At 32.8% G+C, this 22,691-nt stretch overlaps 1 protein-coding gene across 1 annotated transcript in view; it reads left to right on the top strand.

Moving 5' to 3' along the window:
- LOC126740440 (probable ATP-dependent RNA helicase kurz) overlaps positions 1-22,691 on the top strand; it is a 29,195-nt gene that overhangs the window by 2,520 nt on the left and 3,984 nt on the right. The window contains exons 3-14 of the mRNA XM_050446463.1: positions 3,926-4,523; positions 4,578-4,881; positions 8,208-8,439; positions 8,493-8,930; positions 8,985-9,098; positions 12,688-12,806; positions 18,107-18,297; positions 18,351-18,514; positions 20,393-20,613; positions 21,081-21,177; positions 21,238-21,426; positions 21,487-21,634. Coding sequence (XP_050302420.1) covers positions 3,926-4,523; positions 4,578-4,881; positions 8,208-8,439; positions 8,493-8,930; positions 8,985-9,098; positions 12,688-12,806; positions 18,107-18,297; positions 18,351-18,514; positions 20,393-20,613; positions 21,081-21,177; positions 21,238-21,426; positions 21,487-21,634 — 2,815 coding nt within the window. The remainder of the gene's footprint in view (positions 1-3,925; positions 4,524-4,577; positions 4,882-8,207; positions 8,440-8,492; positions 8,931-8,984; positions 9,099-12,687; positions 12,807-18,106; positions 18,298-18,350; positions 18,515-20,392; positions 20,614-21,080; positions 21,178-21,237; positions 21,427-21,486; positions 21,635-22,691) is intronic.

The raw sequence follows: 22,691 nt of genomic DNA, 5'->3' as shown, positions 1-22,691 counted from the left end.
AAATAGTGCCTTTTTATTGTTTGCAGATGACCTGACATTTTATAGAGTAATCCAGACTCCCAAAGACCAAATTTTGTTACAGAATGACCTGAATAGGCTAAATGATTGGTGTATCAACAATATCTTATTCTTAAACATAAAGAAATGTAATTATATTAGTTTTCACAAAAGAAGTAAAAAAGTTGTAACATCATACAATATAGAGGGAAGCCCTGTTCAGTATTCTGATACAATCAAGGATCTTGGCATTTATTTTGACGATCATTTAAATTTTAATATACACATAAATAATATAGTGGTTAGGTCCTCCAGGGTTCTGGGTTTTGTTCTGCGTAACTGTAGAGAAGTATCTGATGATGATCTGGTCTGATTGTATGCCCCGACCTTCTCGGTAGAATTAGCTTCAATGTCCCCTCAAGACTCTTAAGACGAAACCGACTATTTGCTTTGCCTTTTCACAGTACCAACTATGCCACTCGCTCCTCTATCGAAAGAACCTTAAATATTATCAACCATGAGGATATTGAAGTTGTGGGCATTGGCTTGTCTAGTTTTAGGAATCAAATTAGAGAGATTGTGTAAACTCTTCTGTTGATTTTATGTTGGTTTGCCTGTAAAAACATATTTGAATTTTAGCTATTTTAAGTTATGGTTAGGTGTAACTATTGAACTTTGTAATATTGTTTTTTTTTGTAATGGGGTTGATCCCGTCTATTAATAAATAAATTTAAGAAAAAGTCCATATTTTAGTCTGAATTAGAAAATTTTTTTGTACATATTATTATTATTATGGTATGACAACAGTTCCTGATCAATGTTTAAGTTAAAGCTTTTACTGTTTATGTATTCTTTCGAATGCATCAGACTAACAATACTGTTAGTGGATAGTTTGTTTCTCTATTTTATTTTTAATAAATTAATTTGTGAAAATTTCCTTTCTGCATCTGCAGAGGAATGAGGCAAAATTAAAAGTAAAATTTGAGAGCAGAGGATATACTGGGGTACCATCAGCATACTGCTCAGCTTGAACATTTATCTGAAATGATGTTACCGAAGTTAATGAAGCTTTAGAAAACTCCAAATTTTCCAGCATTCTTCATTTGCTCAAACCATCACATTTGCTTCATCCGATGCAAAGCCAATAAGGTTTTTTAAAAATGGAATCTGCTTTCTGTCGAAAAAAATTTCTTGTGCTTTGGAACTTTTCATTTCAATTAATGTTAGAAATGCATCATGGATTCTAAAAACAAATAATATAATTACAAAACATTAGATAGATAAATATATTTTTTTAATGCATATAGTAAAACAAAAAATCGTACTTATGTTTTGAAAATTGAAAGTAGGAGTAAAAGTTTTAACGGTAGATATTAATGGCCTTATGGGAGAGCGGTAGTTATAGCATCAAAACGGTAGACCTGGCAACGCTGAGTGTATATCTGCTGGTATTTTCCCAAGTAGAATTCAAAGAGCAAAAATGCTATAAATGATATCAAGATGAACTAACAAATTATCGCCCAGTTTCTCTCCTTCCCATAGTTTCTAAAATTTTTGAGTCAATTTTTAAGGATCAGTTAACTATCTATTTTGAAAAAAAAACAGACATCCAATTAGGCTTTATAAATAACAAATCTAAAATATACTCACTGAAAATATAACGGAAGGATTGGAATTGGGTATGGATTCATATGCTTCCTTTTATGACTTCACTAAAGCGTTTGATTGTGTCTTTCATGAGACCCTTATCCAGAAATTAAAATTATACTATTTGGATGTTAATAGTGTGAGACATGATGTTCCACAGGGTTCTACAGTTGGTCTTTTGCTATTCATCTTATACATTAATGATCTTCCAAATATTCATCATTAAAAACTCATAATAATAATAAATTATCTTTATTTGCCCCAGAAAGGTGAGGATTAGCTTTGCTATTCAGCTATTCTTTAATGATTAGCCTTTCTAGTTTACAGATTTAAAGGCTAAATTCAGTAAACATTAGACAGGAACACTAAACCAAATAGACAGAAAAAAAAAGAAAATCAGTACAACCTAATACCATCATAAAAAAAGTATGAACAAAGGTATCTCAGTAAAAGATTAATCATTTAAAAGAAAACAAATGTTAAGATGAACAGTGGCTAAATGGCAATTTGTTTATCCAAAAACAGCTCCTTGTATGTCTTTCAATACCTAGTAATAGAAATGCTAAAGTTTGGCACAAAGATTATAATAACGAACAGCTTTGTGTTGTGGAGCATTCTAAGTGTATTTAACCTAATGGACATTACAGTTATAAAAATATTTTTTTCTAATAAATACACAGAAATAGAAGTTTTAAATAAACAATACAGAAAGACATTAAACTGCAATTTATTGTTAAAATCTCAGAAATGGCGCATGGATTATTTCCTCAGATTATTAACACACCGACAGCATGTATTTTGCACTGGTAATCTAAATTGAGAATTTTAATCCAGGCAAGGGTAGTATACCTTCATACTCTAGTTAGTACTGACATAACCAGTGAGAGTTTTTTTTTGTTTTGAAACTTAAAATAAATGATAATGATGTTACTTGCAAACATGCTAACAAGGTGTCTCAATTAAAGAGAAATATTAATTATTATACCTAAATTTTTTACACTGTCTGAGTAAGGAGAATGTCACCAAGCTTAGCAGTTGGATAGCATTGAATGTTAACCTGTTAAAGTCTTTCTGCAAAAAGCAATTAATCTCCAAATTGTGGACCTTGGGAAGTTTTATAATTTGTTTGAGATCTAAATTTATACATTCTTTAGCTAACTCAGCATTTTGAAGATCAAAAAATGTACAACAATTCTGAAATGGGGCTATTCTAGACATGCACAGGAAATCTTTAAGCTTCAATGGACCTGTATTAGAACCATGGGTTCCAGGTTGTAGACAGTACTTCAGAGGGCATATACTTATATTTCCTTGAACCTACATCTATCAATGATTAATTTACAATGGTTATAACATTTGCCAGTTTAAAGCTTATTCAGATATCCAACATTACCAACACCAGGCTTAGTAGAAACATTATCACAGGCTTCCGCAGGTTTTCTAGGACCAAATGAGGCTCTGACTACTAATGTGTCAATTTTTTTAATGTTATTCCACTCCATGTAAGAAATCTTGAAGCCAAGATATTTTTTAAGAAAATGCATATTTTCCAAAAAATTTCTGATAATATACTTATTCAAACCTAATGACAAGTTAATATAATATTCATATTCACTGGTGTCCAACCAAAATGTCTTTAATTTTTCTTCTTGACTTTTATTTTATTTTTTATTATTAAGTATTATTTATTTTGGAAATTTAAACTAGCTTAATTCCAAAGAATTAATAGTGTTGCAATAATATTTGATGCATCACAGTTGTCTTCAGTAAGTCATAAAATAACTCTACAAGTTCTTTACCCCGATCTACTTATTTTATGTAATAAGCTTTTATTTCACCAGGCAAGATTCTCCAATAACAGAAAGTTGTTTAAACACAAAAACAAAATGAATTTGAAACCTGAAAAGAAATTTAACATAATTGCACAAAGTGTAAACTGGTTTTAGTGCAATATCTAATTTTTTTATAAATATTGCAATACTTTTATTTTATTATTTGTTACTTTAATCCTTGTTCAATGCGTCTAATAGATTTATCCTTTTTTTATGATGGTATAAACGATGTCGTTCTCCTTATAATTTTTATTTAATTATTGGGTCTTTTAATTTAGGTTAGAATGTCTTTTTCTTTACTGGGAGCCAAGAAAATTCACTGTTTGGACTGAACAAATTGCTTTACATATTCACACTTAAATTAATGTTTGAAATTAATTAATCTTCTCTAATGTTAACATTATTTCTATTGCCTAAAGTTATATGTACTTACAAGACTGATTTTTCAGAGGACAAGTTTACTCGAATCCTTACAAAAAGTCCAAGCCTCCACTGAAGAACTTTCCCAGCTAACCTCTATAGCCTCAGTTCAAACCAAAGGCTTAAAGAGATATTTTCAAGAAGAATCAAATCCTGAAAAAGTGAAAATTAAGAAAGATTTACCTAGTGTAGAGAAAAAAATAAATGCAATTAAAGGAGCAAAGAGAAGGAAATTATTACAGGGTACTAGTGTGCCTGATAAAAAGGTTAGAAGTAATGATCCTAATATAGTTGGTTTTGAGAGTGATGTAAGTGATGAGGATACTAGTGAGGAAGAGCAAGAGGAAGATGTTCAGAATGCTGACGTTCAGTTAAATGCTGAGCCACCACAGGAAGAAGTACCAGAGGAAGAGAATAAAGAGCAAAAAGAGGTAATTTTAAATGAAGAAAAACCTGAGATAATTGAAATTAAAGATGAAGTGGTTAAACTTGAAAAAAGACCGGCAGTTTATGTGGATGTTATTAGAAATGAAGAAATACAAGCGGCCAGAATGAAACTGCCTATTTTAGCAGAGGAACAACAAATCATGGAAGTCATTAATGAAAATTCCATTATTATCATTGCCGGTAAGGACTAATAATTTTTACTTTTAAAATGTTTCATACATTTGTATACCCAAGGTGAAACTGGTAGTGGTAAGACAACACAAGTACCGCAGTTCCTGTATGAAGCAGGGTATGCTCTTAAACAGCAAATTGGTGTCACCGAACCCAGGAGGGTGGCCGCCATATCGATGTCCAAAAGAGTCGCAGAAGAAATGAATTTAAGTACAAGAGAGGTGTCATATCTAATAAGATTTGAAGGGAACGTGACGGAAGATACTAAAATTAAATTTATGACTGATGGGGTGCTAATGAAAGAGATGCAAAGTGACTTTTTGCTTACCAAATATTCTGTTATTATTTTAGATGAGGCACATGAAAGGTAAGTAGTAGTTTACTTTTTTTATGGCAATATGTAGAGTAATTATTTTATTAAATGTAACTATTGATGCCTTCAGGTCTTAGGATGTGTGAAATATTGAAGATTTTTCAATTAATTACATATACAAGATATCCAGTTTAAAATTATGTATAAAAAACCCTTAAGATATCTAAAGATACCCTTAAAGATTATGTCATCTACTTCTTCGAACTCGAAATAGTAATGGTTATATGGGGAAAAAAGGGCGTTTTATTTAATCCTTTATATATTGTTTATTATAAAAGATACTATAATGAACTTGTCAGGATGGGGATAAGAAATAATGCGTGAATTTGAAAGTAAAGTAAAACAGAATCTAGAGCTACTATACCAAAATAAGGTCAATTCAGCTTTTATTTCTCTTATAGTTGGCATATTGAATATTTGCATTTTCAAACTCTCCTTTAGAAATGTTCTTTAACCATATAAATAAACATGTTTATGTTCAGTCAAGATAAGCAACAAAAATTAACAAAATTAAGATTTCATGGTAGTAGACTTTGATATTTCTCTTATTATTATAATTTCGCCATAGTGAAGTTAGCTGTTTGTTTTAAGTACCTAGATAAATTAGAATTTATTGTCAGTGTCAAGTGTGTATAATTATGAGTGTAGCTTAGCAACTCTAAGGTTTGGCTAATGTAAAGTCGTCTCTTCATGTCAAATTGGAGCCGAAACAGATGTTGCGGTCAACGGCGAATAGTACGAGGCATGTCCAGAAAGTAAGTGTACTGAGCCTGTCACGGCGGTAGGGAATTGTTTTTCCACATGTTGGCTGCACTGCCGCATAGCGTGATTTCTCCCCTCCACAACAAGACCGCTTCGAGGTCAGTACGTTGAGAACTATAGACGCAGCAACACGTTTAGTGAGAAATGTCAATCCAATCTCCCGCCAAGTGTGAAATACGCGGCGTTATCCGTTATCTCGTTTGGAAGGGATTAACTCCGGTTGAGGTTTGTAATGAGGTACAAACTGACTGAAGATGAAACTTAGGTTGCCCACTACACACCAGAAACCAAAAGGCAGTCTCAACAATGGCGTCACACCTCTTCACCCTCTGCCAAAAAGTTCAAAACGACAATTTCATCCAAGAAAATCATGGCATCCGTGTTTTGGGACTGTCAAGGCATAATTCTTATTGAATATTTGCCTCAAGGGGAGACCATCAACGCTGCAAGATACTGTCAGACCCTAAGAAAATTACGGAGGGCAATTCAGAACAAGAGGAGAGGCATGCTGACAAAGGGAGTCTGCCTGCTGCACGACAATGCCAGACCACACACAGCTAACGCCACGAAAAACCTGCTCGCCTCGTTTAAATGGGATGTCCTGGACCATCCTGCGCATTCCCCTGACCTAGCACCGTCAGATTACTACCTCTTTACCTCCCTGAAGCTGCACATGGGTGGAAAAAAGTTTTCAACCGACCAGGAGGTGAAGGAGGAGGTGGAGAAGTGGACGAAGGGATTGGCGATAAACTACTTTGAGGAGGGCATCAAAAAACTGATACCCCGGTACACCACCTGCATTGAGAGGAATGGTGACTATGTCGAAAAATAGTTTAGATATGTACTAATGTAAACAGATATTTTTTTTGTTCAAATAAAAAAATTTATAACCTATAAAAATTTAGTACACCTATTTTCTGGACATGCCTCGTATTTTAAAGTGTGATAAATATGCCAGGAACTCCAGAATGGCGATGACAAATAGAGAAATGGCATTGTGTCAGTAGTTTATTCAAAAAAATAACGAGATACCCAACTTTTCATTACAAGTCCTTTGGTCTGATGAATTGGCTCAATTTACTAACTGTGACCATTTAATCATAAAAATACGGTCAGATGAAAATCAACTGTTGATTCGTTAAATTAGCACCAAGTTAGGTTTGAATTTAATGTCTGCTTAGGTATTGTAAATACCTACGTGTTGTGTCTTGTTTTTAATGAGAACTAAAATTCTGAGAGATATGTGAATCTCGTACGAACTAATGTTGCGGAAGCATTTATACGACTTCCAGTAGTTATGCTGCAAAACTTGAATTTCCAACAAGACGGCGCTCAGCGACATACTGGACTTATTATTACAGAATTTTTAAATAACGAATTATCCAACAAGTGGATAGACAACCTAGGACTTGTACGATGGCCTGCGAGATCCCCTGATATAACACCCCTTGATTTTTTTTATAAGGGTTTTCCTCAAAAATGTCGTATACTGTAGGTCATATGAGACTGAAGAAGAGCTGAGATACACTGTTATAGAAGCTGTCACCAGAATTATTACTATTCACAGGAGTTCCTCAAGATGCAGTAGTAAGCTCCACCTTGTTTGTCCTAGGCATAAATAACGTTGTAAATCACCAAGATAACTTAAATTAGACTAGTTGAATGAGCCTCAAATAATAATCTAGATTTCTCATTAAATAAATCAATAGGAGTTAATTTTTTTAGGAAAAGAAACTGCAGAAAATTGAATAATCACTATATTCTACATTTCTGGGGCTCAACTTTGATTCACTACTTAATTTTAAACACGATATCACGAATACAAAACTAAAATGTGAAAAGGACTTACAAGTTAAGCACATGAAACAGCCACCATTGACTGGTACGCCAGTCAAAATAATAAAGGACTTAGCAAAACATTCAAAAATAGACACATCTCATATTTAAACAACTATTCCTAAACAGCCCAATCACATTTAAACCTTGCCAAATAGTATGCACTGATGAGTCTAAAACAGAGAAAACAGAGAGGGATCATCTTATAACAGCACAATATAATATCACTTTCATCTGAATTCCCAGTCACATTTGAATAAGGGGAAACGAAAAAGCTGATTTATTAGGGACAATAATTGAATGCAATACATACACATTTTTATGTAAAAGATATAAATAACATTTCCCTTTATATTACTAAAAAACTTTCCTGGAACCTCCAAGATGAGAATAATAAACTATATAGGATTAAAGACAGCCTATTAGGTGTAAATAAAATATCTAATCCCACCAAAAAAGACAGAAAAAGTCAGAAATTTCTAGTACAGAAAGGAAACCAGCCAATATGTAAAGCACCTCTCTCTGATCAACATATATGTGACTATATAAAACATATAATATTCAAAATATTTTCCTATTTTTGTTTAATGTTTTTTTCAGTAAAAAATAAGTGTGTATATTACTGATGTATCTAATGCTTTGTTTTAAAATTCTTATTTATAAAAAAAGGATCATAATCAAAAAAGGATTTTACACATTTATTACATAAATAACTATTTTAGGTCAGTTTACACAGACCTACTAATAGGCTTCCTTTCCCGAATAGTACCTTTAAGACACAAAAAGGGTAATCCACTGAAACTGATTATAATGTCGGCCACATTACGACTGGCGGATTTTACAGAAAACAAGCGACTATTTAAAATAACGCCTCCAGTTTTAAAAGTGGATGCCAGACAGTTTCCTGTGACGGTCCATTTTAACAAACGTACAAACGAGAACTATTTGAAAGAGGTTTGTTTGCTCTAATATAAATAATGTTTTGTGAATTAATTGTATTTTTATAGGCATACAGTAAAGCCGTTAAAATCCACACAAAACTTCCAGAAGGTGGAATTTTAATTTTCGTAACTGGCCAACAAGAAGTAAACTACTTGGTAAAAAAATTAAGAAAAGCATTTCCGCTAAAGCACAAAGATAAAATGCTGGAAAAGGAGCGTGATATGAAAACCGACGGTGCCAACGAAAGTGGTGCGGAAAGTGACGCATCTTTCGATGAAAGAGCGAAAAAAATGACGCGACGCAAAAAAAGCAAGCTGATAATCGTACCGGAAATTAATTTGGACGATTATAGCCTTCCTAACGATACGGAAACAACCTCGGATCAAGAGGAGGAAGATGATCTGTCAGAAGACGAACTGGAAGATGTCACAACTTTCCAATATGCCCAACCCCTGTGGACTTTACCGTTATATTCCATGTTGCCATCGCATAAACAACAAAAAGTAAGTTTGCAGTCGATTTCTCCCAATATAATTCTAATGAGTATTTATTTACAGGTATTCCAACCACAACCAAATGGATGTAGGTTATGCATAGTCAGTACAAATGTCGCAGAAACATCACTTACGATACCCAATGTTAAATATGTGGTGGACAGTGGCAAAACAAAGGTAAGTTCAGAATATTTATTGTTCACGTAAAATGCACTGTTTTTTTTTTAATTAATTTAATCGTTAGTCGTAAAATAAGGAACAACTTCAATATCTTGTAATTTTTTTAAATCGCTCGGACCTGTCGATTTTATTTGTTTTTCAAGGCGTATTTTTATTCTCAAAAGAGCTTTGCGAAATTTTTTTTCCCAAATTGCAAACCATTTTTTTATTGGATTAATTTTTGTATTACCCTTACCAAAAATGCAATAGGGTAGCCAGAACTTGTTTCAGCTCTGGCTACCATTTTTCCCGAAATAATAATAATAAATCATTTTATTGTTAAAACAAATATATAAATGAAACAAATGGCCTTTATAGTCAGCTTCTCTCCAAAATCAATTACAAAAAAAGCCGTAGAAAAATTCTAAGCCGTACTTACATTTAGTTACCTAACCTAAGCCTAATAAAACCCAATACATTAATGAAAAGCTAGATGACTCGGTCCATTATATTAAGAGGTACAGAGATAGTACACAGTAAAACTATTAAGTTCTGGTCAGAAAAAAATTGTATGTATATAATATCTTATTTTCTCTGAAATGCATATAAACGTCCATAAAAACTCATTCAGTGAGAAGCCGCTGTCTGATCCTTCTTTTGAAACAGTATAAAGATGTGTTAAAATGAGTAACTTGAAAGTTATTTACGGTTGACGCTATGTTATAAGAGAATCCTCCTTTAAAAAGTTCCTTATTGTGCTTGGGGATCGTAAGGATTTGCTTTCTACGTATATTTATATTATGAACATCAGTTCTGTAAACAATTTTTCTACTGAGATAGATAGGACACTGAAATTTAATGATGTTATAAAACAAAAGACAAGCCGAGTGCAGTACACGCTTATTGAACATTGACAACCAGCTAAATTCTTTAAGCTTATGTGATACGTGTTGTCCACGTCTTATGCCACATATAAACGTATGACAGAAAAGGACCATAAACACTATCCGCGAAGTTAAAGTGTGATAGTACGAGTGCGTCACATAGTTCAATTTTGGTCTTTTTTTCTAAGTAATGCCTATGAGGAAAAAGAGATTTAAGGGCGCAGTAGGATTTTTTAATACAAGCTGTTATGTGTTCGTTTAGTGTCACAAATTAAACCCAAGTTTTTAAATAAGAAAATCTCATCCATTTTTTACAAAGAGACCGACGTATACAACAGAGGAAAAACAATGAAAAACACAAAGTCATTTTCACATTTGATTTTGTCATTTTCACATTTGATCACAGTCATTTCACATTTCAAACACAATCACATTTTTTTACTGTTTTGCCAACGTTAGTGGCTTTTTAAGGCCTGATGATGCTCTGAATAGAGCGAAACACGTGTAGCTTTAAGTAAATGTTGTGAGACCGTGACTTTGTGTTTTTCAAGTTTTTAGTGGAATTTTAAAAGAAATATTAGCGTTTCCGATATTTAGATTCAACTGACTTAAGATATTTTCACGTAGTTTATCATTACAAAATAATAAAGCCACCGATTTCAAGGGGTTCAACCTCAGCATGTGACCCGCGGACACCTCACAAAGCGCTCGAAGATCCGTATTTATTCTAAGGTTAGCCTCTGTCGCATTTTCTGGCTTAAAAGAGTATAAAATTTGAGTGTCGTCGGCATATAAATGATAATCACAATGGCGAATAGAATTAATAAAATTAGACGTGTAAATTGTAAAAAGAAGGGAGTCGAAGACACTTCCCTGTGGGACACCTGAGTGTAAAGTCATTATCTCAGAGTACTTCCCATCAACTAATACCCTCTGCGTCCTGTTACTTTAAAACAGTCTTAGTTTATAATTGTTTTTTTTTTTAATGTCTATTTACCCGTTATAATCCAGATTACTCTTCAGATCCTTCCTTTCCTAATTTCTATGAAATCCTCCTGGATGATCTTTTTTTCATGCTTTCCCAGATTTATTTTAATTAAATAAGTTGTCAAGATGTAATTAGACCTACCCAAAATGAAATTCTGAAAAAAAACTTTATTGCCCCCCCTTAAGTTTGTCAGCCCTTTGAATCCTCTCCAGATTAAAATCCAGGTCATCCTAAATAATCATCCTCTCAAAATCATCCTCTCCAAAAAAACTAAATCCTCAACTCCAAGGAGTCCCTCCTTTCCTTTTAATCCTTTTCCTTTTCAAACGCTTAAATAGTATAATAATAATATAAACGTCCCAGTATTTTCCTTTTTTTTCCGGTGGGTGCCCAACATTGAAAAATAAAATACAAAATTAGTTACTTATCAACTACACAATATTTAATCAAATGTATCCATCATAATGTGTTAATTAATCAATTATAATACAATTTCAGACAAAAAAATCCGATTTTGTCAACCATTTTAGAAGATACAAAACCACACTCACAAAAAACCACCCGAGAAATTGCAGGGGGAATATCAATTGCGATTTTTTTTTTAAATGACACTTCAAAACACAAAATTATCTGTTCAAAGCCTAACTAAATTGTATCAAAACATAATTGTATAGAACTTTATCAGAGCCAAATCATGTCTTCATTAAGGCTAACCTAGAAAGAAATATATTTTGTTGAAAATAATTTAGACCTAAAAGAAAAGATTGAATCATAGATTGGGCATTAAACCGAAAACCAATATAAACCAAAATACTCAACAAAACATCATGATTTAACAAGTCAAAAGCTCGTGAATAGTCTAGAAGTACCAGAACGCTCGCTTGCTATTATCCAATTCCCCATTAATACGGTCTGTAATCTCTGCCAACGCAGTTGTACAACTATGTCCACGTCGAAATCCTGACTGCTTTTCTGGCAAAATATTATTACTTGAAATAAAGACAGAAATTTGCATTGCCATAACTTTCTCTAAAATTTTGGACATAGCTGGTAGGATAGAAATAGATCTTAGCTGTCCATAGTCATTGGGCTGATTTACTTTTGGCAAAGGAATAGCAATGGCCGACTTCCAAGCACTCGGAAATGTTGATAATCGTAAACAATAATTAATTAAATGTTTAATATACGGAATGATAAAGGGGCAGCACAATATTCAAATAGTACTGTTCGATCGCTTCCAGAAGCCTTAGATTTCATCCCAATGGAAATATATTGGAAATCTTTCCAATATTGTGATACCAATATGTGTTTCCACATGTGATTGTTTATCATTAGCATCAACGCAGCTTCCCTTATCCAAACATGCTCTTATTATTGCTAACAATTCACTATCTCAGACTTGACTTTAGAACAATTTTGCAATTTAATGCTTATAGCATTAAATATTTTTTAACCTATGATACCACAACTGTTTAGATGTGACCAGTATAGAACGCTTTCTTTGGATCCAAAATGATTTCTATAAAACTTATTTCCCGCCTATTCCCACTTATAGTACTTAACTTCTACTTTTTCATGTATAGGAGACTATATTTTTTTCTTAAACTACTTTGGTTTCTCCTTAGTAATTTAGCTCTGAGACATTTGGTAACCATGTATTTTGCATGTTTTATGTGCTCTGCGTACTGAATCTCTTATTGTATTGAAATTGACTACAAATTTGTTTCTTCCACAGGTAAAACTTTATGATAAAGTGACCGGCTTGACTAGTCACATGGTACATTGGACTAGTAAAGCGTCAGCAGATCAAAGGGCTGGAAGAGCAGGGCGTACTGGACCAGGACACTGCTATAGGTAATACAGGGTATTTATGGAAGAAATTGGATGGGTGTGTTGTTTGTGAGAGTGCCGAGAAAAGTCAATATTATTATGAAACATATTGAATATATAGACCTAAAAATACAGTCTATAATCTAGCTAATTTGTGAAGAAAAATTATTAACTTTATCAGATGTTAGGAATAGCTTTGGGGTAAAAAAAAGCTCAAATAATAGTATTAATAATAACGTTTATTAAACAATATACATAATATACTTATTAACCAATACAATAAATAAAAAATATAAACGTTTAGAAATATCATTGAAGCACACTATAAGCACTTGTGCGTGATTTGTGGTTACATAATCGGGTAAATGTCAAATTTAGGTAATTATGTCCTTATTGGGTAAACAGACTATAACCGGGTTAGAAAGTTCGTTTCAGGGTACACTCAGAACAATATAAACCTGTAAGTTGTTATTTCAAAACACCCTGAAACAAAAAGCATCTATTGGATGTATTTAAGATTTATTAAATCATTAAAAACTTCTCTACCCTTCAAGAATATCCAGTTTTTGGCTTTGCGTTTAAAAGAGTTAAAGCCTTCAACCATCCTTATATCATTTGGGAGCATGTTATACAATCTCGGAGCAAAATATTTTAAGCTCCTCTGTCCATGAGTTTTACGAGTCGTGGTTGGATATGCCAAGTTGTTTTGTCTAGTAGATGAATTTTGGTTGATATTTAACTCTATCTTGTTTTTACTTATATATTTAAGGATTTCTAAATAATAGAGTTGACGCAAATCTAATATCTTACTTTCAGAAAAGAGGTTATCAGTGGGATATATTCTGGGATATATGTGTTTTAGAGACGCTTCCCCATCCCAAAATACCATAAACTAAAAATGACTTTGTGCAAGAGACATATATACAATTTTTAGATGTTCGGTAGTCAAAAAGTCTCGAAGGTACATAAATTTTGAGAGAAGCCCTTTTAACTTCTGAACCATTCCATCGACATGAAGGCCCCATTTCAACAAATTGTCAATTTTAATACCGAGATATTTAAAAGATGTTGCTTCGGGTATTTCACAATCCCCAATCTTAATGTTGCCAAGACTTTGAAGGGAACTTCTGTATGTTGCAAGACATGTAGTTTGTTTTTTGTATATTTAAAGTTAATTTAAGTTATGTTGAAACCAGTTTTTTAATTCCACAAAGTCTTTTTTAATTTGGGTTGTTATAATTTGCCAAGACTTTGATCTACAGAGTAAAACTAACCAGCGTTCCATTTAGTTTAAGCCTAAGCATGTCGTTTACATAAACCGTAAAAAGTAAAGGACCCAACACAGTTCCCTGGGGTACTCCATACCTAACATCTCTTTCACTGCTTATGGTTCCATTAAAGTGAACACGCTGCGTTCTATTTGTAAGGTAGCTTTGAGAAATGAGGACAGTTACGGCTGAGTTCTATGCCGTTTTTTGGAAAACTCTAAAAATGTTTGTATTTAGTTTTTTTCAACAACCGTACCGGGTAGGAAAAAACCTGTTAAACAAAAATTATAGAGCATTCAATTCTCTACAATGTTCGTCATTCCTGTCACTGGCGGTCCGCAATCCACCTTCTTGACTTCCAGTCAGTTCAGCTGATCTTCGACTAGTATGATTTTGACGTTAGCACATGTATGATTTTCTCTTAAAAAATTAGTGTTTGTCTTATATGCAAAGAAAACGAATTTGTCGTTTTAAATGCTAAAAAAGTTCTTGAGAAATGCCACCTTTTTCTCAAGTCCGATGATGTTTTGTTTAAAGTGAAATATTTAAACCATCTGTTTTAAATTTTAATTATAGCAAAGGTCGCTTTCAGAATTATGGACGCCTTCTTTCAACTTTATATTACATCTGTGGATCTCATAGGGAACTTTTATAATAAATTAATAAGCTTCTCTGAAAGTATTAATAAATAAATAAAAATAAATTATCTAATAAAAATCATGAAAGAAATGAATAAATAGAAATTGTATAATTAATATCGAATTTCAGACAATTTAAAAAGTTTGCAAGAAAATTATATTGCTGTAAGTGTCTTATTGTTGCATTCCCAAAAAGGTTGTTCAAGCCTTTTTGTTCAAGCCAAGCTGAGGGTAATTGATTCCTTTTACCTTATTTCTGCTACGTGGGAAGATAGTATAGTATACTTAGATAGTATATTTTCTAAGAATATTTTCTAATATACCTGATGCCCTAAAATAGGTTTATTTTTCTAGTTAGTTTGATAGGATAGATGTGTAAAATTATTAATAGATGTCTTTTAACATCAATACGTATTGCTTCCAGGCAATCAACGAAAAAGTAAAATGTTAGCAGTGAATCAAATGAGTTAACTGATTTACATTATTTACCAAAATGATTTAATCAAGCCAACAATGCTTCCCTTGGAACATCACTGACAGTGGCCATCTCGGAACACAGCTTTCTGTGACTTTCACACAAGCGTTTGATTGTGTGAGCCGCAGAATGAAATCAGTTTTAAACTTGATTTTTTACACTATCATTGCTTTCTCAAAGAAGATCTCATCTACTTGTTATGCAATGAGTAAACTAGGGAATTGATAACTTTATTATCAAGATGTCTGTCGATAATAAGGCTATACATTGGCTTTGAATTACACAAATGCGAACGTTTCAACCCGATGTGTATTTCGATTCTCCTGCGAGTCTACACTACAGTTAGGTACCAGAGCATCCCATATTTTAGCACGCAATCTTATGTAAAGTACGAGAATTAAACAGTGGCTGCTCCTTCTTAGGGTCAATTGGTCAATGACCCGTCTAAAATAATCTCATAAAAATACCAATTTTATTAAAAATATCTTTTATCTAAAAATGCACTGTGAATTATAAAACTCTCTAAGCAGTCTGCATTGGCAAAACAAATAAATATATTACTAAATACTAACGTCGCGCCTAGCGCTCATCACACAAGCCCGTGGCTGGGCCGTATTTTAAATTGTCCCTATACAGTTCTTATGGCTTATGGAGAAATGCATGTAAAATAGAACAAAGAGGGCAGATTCGCATTTCGTGAGCGAGAGTGAGAGTCACCTTTCAGTCCTATATCGCTAACGTAGTCGACGGCCCGACTGGATGAATGTTTTGTTTTAGTTAGTTAATGTTTGCCGCCCGCACTTTGACGGTATTGCATATATCGCGGCGCGTGTTTACATTTCGTAATTTATTTTTGTGATTGTTATTGGATTTTTTTTTCTGATTGTAAAAAAAACAAGATGAGTGTGAGTGTTGTTGACGAAATAATTTGAGAAAAAGGAAAGTGGTCGACCAAAACCAAATATGAATTTAAAACAAACAACAAAAGATAGGGGTAAAGATATTCAAAGATATTTTAAAGAATCAATGTACAATTTGTGTGATTGGATTTGTGGCTGCAGTGTGAGAAATGCATTTTTTTGCTACCCGTGTTTACTGTTTTTGAATGACGCTGTATGGGCGAAAAATGGAGTAACTGACATTAAGCATTTAAAAGTGAAAATTACAAAGCATGCTTTTTCCACTACTTATATAAATTCATCAATGAGTTACGCAAGTTTAGGACGTGTTAATATAAGACAGCAACTTGATAGTGTATATCGTAAATCTGTGCATGACTTTAATGAATCGGTTTCTAAAAATAGCTATATTTTAAACAAACTAATCGACTGTGTAAAATTTTGCGGAGTTTTCGAAATTGCATTGCGCGGTCATGAAGAAAGTAACAGCTCCAATAATCCTGGAATTTTTCTGGGCCTTATCGATTTTGTTTCTGAACTAGATTTAATGTTTAAAGAACATATTGAACTAAAAAGTACAGTATTTAAAGGAACATCAAAAACAATTCAGAACGATATTTTAGAATCAATGTTAGCCATTGTACATACTCATATAATTAAGGAGATTGGCCAGACAAACTTTGTGGCAATTCAAATAGATGAGACCACAGACAGCTCCAATAAAACGCAGATGATTATCATATTGCGATATGTATTAACTGGTATTGTACATGAAAGATTTTGGAAATTTGTTAACCCTCCAGGTACCACAGTACAACATTTAACTAATATTGGAAGAACTTCAATTATTAAAAATTAATGAAGCATCTGAAAAATTGATTGCCCAAATCAATTGATGGTGCATCAGTCATGAGCGGTAAACTGGGAGGAGTACAAACAAAAATTAAAGAAATATACCCAAATGCACACTTTATTCACTGCTATGCCCATCAACTTAATCTTATCCTGCAAAAAGCGGCGAGTCAACATAAACCGATAAAAATATTTTTTGCAAATTTACACGCATTTTCGTCCTTTTTCGGCCGATCTCCAAAACGTACGATGCTTCTGGATAGAGTGGTTTCGATAACCCGTTTATACCCTTTTTCCTATATTTTTATTAAAAATATTTACTCTAATAAAAAGGCAAAGTTAATTTTCGGAAAAAGATTTAAGCATTTAAAGTTATTTTTACCCGCTTAATAGGGTAAATATCTCGGTAAATATTATTGAGTTTTATCAAAGTCTGTATTTTTTATCTAAAATATAAATGCTAAAAGATCTTTCAAATACTTTCAAAAATCAATAGTTTGATTTTTTTTTATTAGAGTAAACTATAAGTTTTCAAACCAAAATGACCCCCCTGAAGATTGACCCACGAGCCGCCACTGGAAATAAAATAAAAGAAATTATGAGAAATAAAAAAGGTCTTTATTGAATGAGTTATCCAGAAGTTTGAGTGTAACTGCATCGAGTAAGAAATATCACCAAGACTTCAGAATATTAATTACGCCATGGTATGGTCCTGTTCAAGAAGAGTGCGATTTTCGCAGCGCTTAAAAGTAATCAGCAGTATAAATAAATTCAAAATAAAAAATAAAGGAGCTTCTTTTAGATAATCCTTTATATTCCATAATGATTTTTTCTGCTTAAATCTTGAAGACTTTATTCGCATGTTTGGTCATTGGTCAATATATAAATAATATATTTGATTATAAATAGTCTTTAGTATTGTAGTCTATCTTTAGTATTTAGTATTGTAGTAGTCTATTATAGTCTTTAATTTCTAGTAATATATTTTTTGTTCAACTTAAGCTCGGCTTTAATAAGTATTCTTATGGTATATGTTCTGTCTAATTTAATAATGATTTTAAAAATAATATTTTATACCTAGATTAAATTATGTTCATTGTTGAAACTTTGTAATAAAGAGTTTAATAAATAAAAATAAATCTTTTAAACTGTTATTTTCAAACCTTATATGAACTTTTGGAACTTTTTTCAGATTATATTCCAGTGCAGTTTTCAACGACGTCTTCCAAGAATTCAGCGTCCCAGAGATTCAACAAAAGCCCGTAGACGACCTCTATTTACAAATGAAATGTATGAGCATCGGCAAAATCGTGAATTTTCCATTTCCTACTGCCCCCGACTTATTACAATTAAAAACGGCCGAGCAACGACTTGAAGTTTTAGGTAAAACAAAAACCATATTATTACATTTTTTTATATAAGCCATTTTTCTTTAGGAGCACTAAATAAAGGCCAAGTTACATCATTAGGGCAGGCCATATCCAAATTTCCAGTGTTGCCTCGTTACGGTAAAATGTTGGCCTTGAGCCATCAGTACGACCTTTTACCTTATACGATTTGCTTGGTAGCTGCTCTTAGCGTACAAGAAGTACTACTCGAGGTAAATAATTTCGTCAAAAATAAGAATTCCCTACATTTTTTTGCTCTCGTTATTCTATGCAATAAAAAATGCATTTATTTGCTACCAAACAAGAAACTTAGGTTATCCAGTCATGCAGTTATAGATAAAGCATTATTTAACTGGTTTCAAGTTGAAAGAAGTAGAGGATCGCCAATTAGTGGTCCTATACTACAGGCAAAAGCGAAACATTTCGGCAGGGTACTGAATAAAGGACCGGAATACACCTACACAGAAAGTTGGATAAAACGTTTTCGAAAAAGGCATAATATTGTTTATGGAAGAATAAGTGGTGAATCTGCTAGTGTACCTCCTGAAGTGACAAAAAAATTGGCTTAAAACTGTATGACCTAAAATAGGAAAAGGGTATACGAGTGACCAGATTTTTAACGCAGATGAGATAGGTCTGTTCTACAAAATGCTTCCAGACATGACACTGAAATTTAATGGCGAAAAGTGCAAGGGAGGGAAAATGTCCAAAGAGAGAATTACTCTTTTTGTTGCTGCCAATATGTCTGGATCAGAAAAACGTAAGTTGATTGTTATTGGAAAATCAAAAAACCCCCGTTGTTTTAAAAATGTTAAGACATTACTTGTTACCTACATGTCTAACAAAAAAGCCTGTATCTTGCGAGACTGGGACTCTGAGCTAATGAAGAAAAAAAAGAAAATCTCTCTCTACTCCTAGTAGATAATTGCCCAGCCCACCCAAAAGTGTCAAATTTAAACAATATTAATCTTCAATTCTTGCCACGACAAAGAAGAATTTAATCCACCAGCTATTGAAGAAGCTTTACGACCAGTGAAGACCCTAAACAGTTTTGTACTATACAATAATGCGAGTAACGAAAAACTTTCAGACACAACCAGTTTGATTGAGAAAAAAATTGAATCAATTTACTTTAACTCGCGTTGCAAAAATCAAGCAAATATAACAGATTTTTTACTAAATTAACTACATAATTTTTTTTATATGTACATACATACAAATGTATTTTATGTACTATGTAGGTTTACCTTACGTTACCTGTATCAGTGTAAATTGAGTTTTTTTGTATATTGGATTTTCATTTTTGGTTTTTTGCTTTGTATGCATCTATGTATTTTCAGGGTTTTGTTAAATTAAAAAAAAATTATAACATACATAGTTATCTATGTACATAGTTTTATTTGAAAAAAAGACGTAGTGTATGTAGGTCCTTTAATAACGACGGCCGTTTATAACGACCCATGTTTAGTAGTCCCTTCACCGTCGTTAAATCCGATTTTCACTGTAATAATTTTATTTTCGATTATGGAATATTTTGTACAATAGTGCAATTAAAGTAAAACGTTGCGCAATCTATCCAAAAATTTTAAAATAAGTGTATGCGCTTTGCTTACAATATACCATTTCGTAACTAAATAACTCCATACTTGAATAAATATTTAGGTTTATCAATGGCTAGCAGACGTAATACATCTCACCTATGGAATGACCTTCCAAATATCGTAAAACTTTTTTTTTATCTATGTACAAGTTCCCCAAGTATACATATAAAAAAATCAAGTTGTCCAGCTAAGGCGTTAATTATCTTAAGATGTATTTTTTTATGATAATATCACTGCCACATCGTCAAGTCTTATTAATTCTGTGTCTTGTTATTCTGCCCTCTAGTCATAGTCATAGTTAGTAACTTATTAAGGTTTAGCTTTAAAGGTCTCAATCACACAGTTATGCTTTATCATGATCTTGTGGATTGGTTTTGAAAATCAAGTCTTTTTTTGTTTATATAAGTACTTTTTATTACTATTGCTGGTTATTGAATATTTAACGAATAAAAACTTTTTGATTGGATTTGATTTGATATTTAATTATAGACTCCTATTTTGGCTGCATCGGCCGAAGACCAAAAAGCCGTGAGGCAAAAATGGGCGTTACTTAGACGACAGTGGGCCGGCACCGGTAATTCACTCCTTCTGGGTGACAATAGTGTTTTACTAAAAGCAGTAGGCGCGGCCGAATATGCTAATAGTCAGGGTAAACTGCAAGAATTTTGTGATCAAAACGGACTTAGGCACAAGGCTGTGATAGAAATTAGGTAAGAATGAGTTGAATTAGGGCCTATTCAGTTTTTTAATTTTATTTAGTCGCGTCAAAAAGTACAAACTCTTACACAAGTCAATATATAAAAAAAAGTATTACAATAATTAAAGTTATCCAGTAATTAAATAAAAAGAGAATTCAAAATTAAAGGAAAAATACAGCAAACAGTCGGCACTGAGTAAAACTAACAAACACAAAGCAACTTTAACAGAAATATAATGAACAACATAATATTCCTCGTGTAAATAATTACGACTTTCTTTATTTTGCTTAAAAATGTATCAGTTACCGACGTAACAGATTTGAGTGGCTGGTGATGTCTAATATTCTTGCTAAAGCGTATTTCTCCTGTTGTTAAATTCATTTGTCGAAAATTTCGGTTATCAGAAAGTTTAGATTAATAATATAAGCGAATATTATTACTTATTGAAAAAATAAATGATCATATAATAATTATTTCAGAAAACTAAGGCTCCAATTAAGTTCCGAAATAAAGAAAAACATACCCGAGGTGGACGTTGTCGTCGACCCAAAAATGAAACCGCCAACGGATCTTCAAGTAAAACTTTATACAAATTTCTCTTTGATGAAAATTGATTTAAATATTTCACGATTTTAGTGTAAACTTTTACGACAAGTATTATTATCGGGAATGGGTGATCAGCTGGCGCGAAAAGTGGCCCTGCACGAGGTTAAAGAGGGCGAAGATAAGGCAAAATTCAAATACGCCTACAGGGCGAACAACATGGAGGAACCGGTGTTTTTACATCACAGTTCGGTACTCAAACAGACTTTACCCGAATTTGTTGTAAGTAATTTGTTATTTATATATCTGGGAATGTTAATTAAAACGCACAACGTATCGCAGGTTTATCAAGAAATTTATGAAACCAACAAGATTTACATGCGAGGGGTGACAGCAATTGATCCTGAATGGCTACCAGTATACGTGCCAAGTCTTTGCAACTTATCGGAACCCCTGTCTGAACCGCCCCCTTATTATAATGATGAAACAGGTAATACAATACAAAGATTTATGACGAATATGTTATAGGAAACTTGTTATTGTTGGAATTCTTTAAAGTTAGTAACACTAGTATTTTGTTTAATGCCTTTCATGATTTGAGAGAAATGTAAATGCAAGTTGGAGTTGGAGAGAAAGTCGGATATTAAAAGTCGTCGAAAATGTTGCAGGAAATAAGTTTTTAGTTCCTTACTTAGGGCGTTAGGGGGGCTATGGTAAAGATAGATAAAGGATAAAACCGACTTTTCTTGATCGTTGTTGTTACGCTAGGGTTACAGGGTTAGGAACTTAAACATTTATTTCCAGCAATTTCTTTTGGCTTCACTCTTTTATATTTTTACAAAAAACAAAACCAACTAGAAGTTATTCATTAACATTCTCTTAAAGGAAGATTATATGTATTCCTTATGAGTGCTAAAAGGTCTGTAGAAATCGCAATCGATACACATTAGAGGCATTAAAATTTAAAAGGCTCCCAATAAATTGGGACCATTAATCAAACTATTAACGAATTTAAATAAAAACATGAAACTACGCATTCTTCTGTGTAATGCCAATGGACGAATCTTCTATGAAAGGCACTTCTGACATCTGAAATATCAAAATGCATTCTGTAAGAATAATATTTGAAAAACTTTTCTTGGGTTATTCAACATTCCCGATATGATCCTCATAATTATTAGACCACACTATACAGGGTGATTGATGGTTGATGGTATAGTAAGAAAAGTTTATAAAGAACCGGTGACATCAACAGGCGGCAAAATCCGCGCATCTCGTTATTCTATCGATCGGGTCAGATGACTATGTCGAGGTCTGAAGACAGTGGAGGCGGCACACTTGTTGAAATTAATAATATATATTTGTACTAGAGTTTAAATAGCCCTAGATTTTTAGTAGGTATAGCTAGCGATATTATAAGTGCGTTTGATTTAGTTGAAATACCAACTAAGAATACATATATTTGAATTTAATTGATCCGAGATTCGTTTTAGAAAATGTAGATAAATTAAAATTATATTTTTTAGCATTGTGATGTGCCCATAAAA

Source organism: Anthonomus grandis, chromosome 9 (genome assembly GCF_022605725.1).
Source record: "Anthonomus grandis grandis chromosome 9, icAntGran1.3, whole genome shotgun sequence".
In the NCBI taxonomy this organism is placed as follows: domain Eukaryota; kingdom Metazoa; phylum Arthropoda; class Insecta; order Coleoptera; family Curculionidae; genus Anthonomus; species Anthonomus grandis.
This window is presented reverse-complemented; position numbering and strand designations above follow the sequence as displayed.